A 6379-nucleotide genomic window follows, 5' to 3' on the forward strand; every position below is an offset into this window, starting at 1 on the left:
CCTGGCTGGTGCCCCCACAAATCCTGAGTGGGAACAGGTGCTTGTTTAGTATCAGCTGCAGAGGGTCTGTCCTGAGTTTGCATTGGCAAGTATGAACCCAGAGATACCTGTTCTGCTCACTCCCCTGGTTTTCACAAACCTCCACCTCACCACCTCTGTGCCTTTTACCTCCATCCCCTTCACTTGGCCAGTCACCGCCATCCCCCACATTCAACCCTCACCACCTCACTCCATCCCACCCCGCTCTGACTACTCTATCCATTGTGGAGCATCTTAGCCCACCTTGCTGGCTTTGTATCACCCCAACTCTCCCTAACCACCCCACCTGCCACCCCTCCACCTTCCCTGAGACACCTCATCTTAATGCACACCATCACCACACCCTACTCTCCCTCGTCCCCACCTCCTCCACCCTTCTCATCCTCCTCCACTCCCAGCACTCCCTTCCGTCCCTGTGGATCTGCCCCTTGATCAAAGAGGTGAAACCAACAGGGAAGAAATGGGATGGGCTGAACCCAGTGTTTTCCAAAGTATCTTCTGGGACATTAGGTCTGAGGGATGTGAGGGGCAGGAAGCAAGGACCAGGAGGAGGAATAACTTTTTCTTTTATAGAAATAGCCCTCGGGACACTCTGGGTTAAATAAAGTTAAACTGGTTGCTTTACTTCAAGAGTTTCTCAGATTTTGTAAGTAATATGTGATTAACTCCCTACAGTGGAAGAGGCATTCTATCATGTAGCATTTCCTACACTTAATTGACTTTGGGATTTTCTTATTGCATGCAGAGCTTCTCTCAGGAAGAGTGTCATGAGGAATAGAATTTAGAGGCCCCTTCCCTAGACACATGTCTAAGCAGATGACTTCTCTCGTTGCTCTTTTTCTGCCTAGAAGCCTGGTCAGTTCCATCCTCACCTCAAAGAAGCATATTTTAATTGGTTAAATTGAGGGAGAGATCATACACATTGGATTTGCAATCTCACCAAGATTGGTCAGGCTGGAGGGGTGCCCAAGAGACCACTTAAGCCAGGAACCTTTAGATATCCCTCAAATAGACCCCTACCATGCTCTGGCCCCAGACACATGGTACTCGGCAGAGGATAGGACAAAGGGGACCTAGGCCAGTGGTCTCTGAGACCTTCTGGTGCTTTTGAGAACTTTAGACTTGTGTCTCCTGCAAAAATCTCTGTGGGTGAGATAGCATAGAGAAGGGGTTCAGGGTCACATGGGTGGGGCTTGGAGGGACAGCAGCACCTGCGAGGTCAGCCCAGTGTACACCCTCTGGAGAACTCAGCCTGCCTTTCCTCCCTGCTATCAGGTAATCCCGGCTCACAACCTCCTGGTCCTCCAGCTCCCTAGAGCCACGGAGTCATACTGAGAGGCTTCACAGCCTCATACCTCCATCTCCCCTTTAGGAGGAGCAAGCTAACACGCAGCTGTCCAGGTGCCGGAGGGTCCAGCATGAGCTGGAGGAGGCTGAGGAGAGGGCGGACATCGCTGAGTCCCAAGTCAACAAGCTGAGAGCCAAGAGCCGTGATGTGGGGGGGCAGGTAAGAGCAGACACCTGAGACACAGGGGACAAACAGAACACCCAGGGACAGCTTGGAGGATGCCTGTGGGTCCCCTCATCCCTGCTTCTCATGCACTCACATATGCTACTATTTTAGCAAAGACTCCCACATTCTAGGCTCCTGGGAGAATGAGCAGGAGGCACAAGGGGACAGACATGTTATCCCTGTCTCTGCCTGTCACTAGAGATGCTGTCCAAGAAGGCTCTCGCTTTTCAAGGACTTGTCCTGTCTCCAGTAGCTTGACTGGTTTGTTTTTCACAATGTGCCAAGGGAGACAAAGCCATATCTTAATGCCCTTTTTCTGAAGTTCCAGCCTTTCCATCTGCTCCACCTGAAGGCACTGCTCAGCCTCCCAGTGAGTTTGACTCCTTTCCTGTGTACATTTTTTTTCTTCTACAGAAGATGGAAGAATGAGGCCCTCCTGAGGCTCGTTGCCATGGGACACCTCTGGGAGAATGGAGGGAAAATGCATGAGAAATAAATTCTCCTGAATACTTGAACGTTGGCTCTGCCGTGTTTGTTGTCATGAATTCATAATTTTTGCAAATTCAGTTTTCCATTTTCTCCTTCAATTTATAGATAGGGACACTGGAGTTCATTCCTCTTCTATGGGGCTGATTTTTAGATACTTGCCTGCTCTACTGTAAATATTGAGAAAGTAAGGGATGTGAAAGTAGAGCTTCCTTGATCCAAGTAAAACAAGGTGAAAATCTACCCCACTGCCAGGTAAATCACCAGCTTTCATAAACATTTCAAAATAAAGACTCAGCTAGGGGGGTAGCACAGTGTTAGAGTGCTAGCCTGGCATGTGCGATACCCCAGTTTTTATCTCCAGCACCACAAAAAATTAAAGATTAATAAATAAATAAATATGAAGACTCTATCACCCCTATTAGAATTGCTACTACTGGAAAGAGAAAAAAGTGACAACAAAGGACAAGAGATAATAAGGACATAGAGATAAGGAAGAACAAAAGACAAAAGATAATAACATGGATGTAGAGGAAAGGGAATCCTGTGCACTGATGATGAGAACATAAACTGGTACAGCCATCATGGAGGACAGCATGGAACTGGGAGCAAGGGCACACGCCTAGAGTTGCAGTGACTCAGGAGGCTGAGGCAGCATCGTAAGCTGCAGGCCAGCCTTAACAACCTAGTGAAAGCCTGCCTCAAAAAGTAAAAAGCTGCTCAGTGGTAAATCATCCTGGGTTCAACTCCCAATAGAAAGTGAGAGAGAGAGAAAGAGAGAACAAGCAAGTAAGCACAGCATTTCCTCAAAATCCAGCGATCTTACTTCTGGGTAGATATCCAAGGGTAATAAAATCCGGATCTTGAAAAGGTATCTGCACGTCCATGTTCATTGAAACATTATTCACAATAGTCAAGATATGGAAATAACTTAAGTGCCCATAGATGGATAAGGAAAATATGGTATATACGCACACAATAGAATACTATTCAGTCTTTTTACAAAAGGAAATTCTGCCATTTGTGACAACATGGATGAACCTGGAGGACAGTTAGCTAAGTGAAATAAGTCAGGTACAGAAGATCAAATACAGCATGATCTCACTTACATGTGGAATCTAGAATAGTCAAACTCATACAAGTAGAGAGGATGGTGGTTACCAGGGGCTAGGAGTTGGGGAAAACTGGAAAATGTTGAGTAAAGTGTATAAAGTTTCAGTTATGCAAGAGGAATAAATTTCTGGAGACTTAATGTACAGCATGGCAATTATAGTTAATGTATATACATGAGGTCCTGGGTTCACCTTAAATATATATATATATCATTTCTATTTGTAAATATACCTCAGTAAATATGAAAAAAATGCTTAGAGAAAGGAAGGAAGGGCTGTTTCAAATAACTACAGAACATTTTTTTTTTTCCAGGAACTCATAGTTCTCACAAATTCAATTTTCCATTTTCTACCTAAATTTATAGATTGGGACACTAGGGTCCATTAGGTTAAGGGTGCTAACTATAGTTGTCTAGGACAGAGCAAAAACTAGGCCTGGAGATCCCAGACTCCTAGGCCAGTGCTCTTGTGCTAAACAACTCTGCTTTTCCATCTCATTCCTATTAGGGGCTGTGTTATATAAGTCTTTCATGCCCACCACAGTCCCTCTAATGTCTGAGCTGGTCATAGTCACTGTTGAACTCATTCACTTCCAGAAATAATGGAAAAAATGGACAGAGCCCTTGAGACCACCCTACTCCTGCTTCTGGCTAGGGTAACTTTGCAGGGCCAAAAGAGGAAGCAGGCAGCTGGGCCCGGAGAACCATTAACTTTCAAAGTTCAGGGTGAGGCTGGGCCCAGAAGCCATCCTCCCTTCACAACAAAACAGAAGCTTCTGTTATTTTCAGTTCTCTCTCTCTTAGATCCTAAAGATCCTGCTGATCCTGATTATGCTGATTTGCTGACCATTTAGGGGAAAAGTAGGATGGAAGGAGAAACCATCATGAATGGAGTAGGACCCAAGATTATATATGAGCCTTCACCTGATTGCTTAATAGCTGTAGCTGTGTGGGCTCTGGTTGGTCACATATGTTCTCTCAATCTGAGTTTCCTCATTGACCAAATGGACCTGTAAGGTCAGGAGCATGGGCTCTGGATTCTTGCAAACCTGGATGGAATTCTGATGCTGACACACACCAGCAGTGGGGCATTGGGCAAGTTATTCTCCTCTCTTAGCTTCAATTTCCTTATTATGTAAGGTGGATATACAAGTAAAAATCACAGCTCCAGCCAGGTGTGGTGGCACACCTGTAATCCCAGCAACTGAGAGGCTGAGGCAGGAGAATCACAAGTTCAAAGCCAGCCTCAGCAATCTAGTGAGGCCCTAAGTAACTTAGTAAGACCCTGTCTGAAAAAGGGCTAGGGATGCAGCTCAGTGATTAAGTGCCCCTGGGTTCAATCCCTGCTACAAAAAATATAAATAAATAAAAAAAATAAAAGAGGACCATAGCTCCATTGAAAAGGATGAGAGAATGGAAAAGGGTGCAGGGTTTTTTTGGGGCGGGTGACGAAAATATTCTAAAATTGATTATGGTCATGGATGTACAATTTTTAATCTATCAAAAAGCCATTTAATTATACTTTAAATGGATGAGTTGGATGGTGTATGAATTATGTCTCAATAAAACTGTTTAAAAATTCCATAGTTTCCTTGTGCTCACTTCAGCAGCACATATACTAAAAAATTCATAGCTTACCTCACCTGTTGAGGTATTGGCTTACTATGTACTGGACACTGAAATAAAAACTACTATCAGCTAATATCTTGTGTCATCCTTTCTCTCTGGCCTCTAGATCCTCCTTTCCATCTCATCACCAGCCCATCTCAAATGCCTTTGGCATAGTGAAGTTGGAAGTTGAGAAGGATTGGCAGCAGTTGTGGTAATAGAAAATGATTCTAGAGTCACTTGCCTCCAATATTACCACCATCATCACTGGCATCACCATCATCATCACCACCACCATCACCACCATCACCTCCATCTTCATCATCACCATCACCATTACCACCATCATCACCATGATCATCACCACCATCACCAACATCATCTCCATCACCATCGTCACCATCGCATCATCTCCACCATTATCATCACCATCATTCTCCTCATCATTGTTGAGAGTTCATCAGAAATTATCTTTTCAATCTTCTTATTTTACAGTCAAGGAATCTGAAGTTGGAAGGGAGAAACAACATTCTCAAAGTCTCCCAGATAGCAGTTCTAGCACAGCACGTCCGCTGCCCCAGGGCCCTCCCAATAAGCACACAATTATATTATTTCAAATACACAGAATAATTTTGCATGATGCTGACTGTCCACATGCCCATTTTTCTCTTTTCCATTCCACAAAGCCTCTCAAGAGATCAGGCAGGTATTAAATTCATTTTCTGGAGTTGTTACAGACAAGTTTTGACCTGCCCAATGTTTTGAGAAGGAAATGAGATTGCAGCTGTTCAGACTCCCAGCACAGCATGCAGAGTCTCGCAATGGTGGGTTTTCCTTCTGCATGCACCTGTGCTAAAATGGTAAAATCCTTGGGTCCTGCACTGTCAGAGTCTCTAGCCTTCCTAACCCTCCATAACTTTGTAACCTTGAGAAAATTACTTCATGACAATCCTCAGTTTCCTCACATGTAAAATAGAATGTAACAATTTACTTTTTTATTTTTATTTTTTGAGACCTAAGCAAGAATATGTAAGAAGCTCATTTTGGTCTACAGCCTGGCACGTAGTAAACATTGAGAATTTTTATCATGATGAGGAAGGTTGAGACATGGCAGCAGGAGGTGGGTGGAGTTACAAGACAGGGATCCAGATGAACAATAGTCCGGGGCTTTGGTTATTTCTCTAAGGGGTTTCTTCTGGTTTGAAGAATTAACACATTGTGCTGGGGATCATTTTTTAAAAATTTCTATGCAATCATTCCTCCCCAACACCCCAAACAAACCAAATCTGAATTCCATCTTCTCAAATATCACCCTCAGGTTACCAGTAGGTTCCTAGGAAGAAACCACCCCCAAGTATCTCCACTTACCTGGCTCCCAGATGTCAGCTCTTGGCCCCCATATCTCCGCGATGAAAGAGAAGGAACATTTCCACATCTTTCAGGGTGTATGACAGTGTCTTCTGTCATTAGAATTCTGATTGTGAAATGAAGGAATGAGTGAATGACTGAATGAGTCTTACCTAGACACCAGGTATGACCTGACTAGAAATAAGTAGCTAAAGATAAATTTTCATTTCTTTCTTGTTTCTTTTTCCTTTTCTTTCTGGATACTGAAAGAAAGA

The 6379-nt window shown here is 43.9% G+C and overlaps 1 protein-coding gene across 1 annotated transcript in view; it reads left to right on the top strand.

Moving 5' to 3' along the window:
- Positions 1 to 2008, top strand: part of MYH13 (myosin heavy chain 13) — a gene marked incomplete at its 5' end in the record, with an annotated part of 53058 nt that extends 51050 nt beyond the window's left edge. Inside the window, 2 exons of the mRNA XM_079134054.1 lie at positions 1412 to 1546; positions 1967 to 2008. Coding sequence (XP_078990180.1) covers positions 1412 to 1546; positions 1967 to 1981 — 150 coding nt within the window. The 3' untranslated portion in view covers positions 1982 to 2008. The remainder of the gene's footprint in view (positions 1 to 1411; positions 1547 to 1966) is intronic.
- Positions 2009 to 6379: the final 4371 nt, after the last annotated feature.

Source organism: Sciurus vulgaris (assembly GCF_902686455.1).
Source record: "Sciurus vulgaris genome assembly, chromosome: 3".
NCBI classification, from domain to species: Eukaryota; Metazoa; Chordata; class Mammalia; order Rodentia; family Sciuridae; genus Sciurus; species Sciurus vulgaris.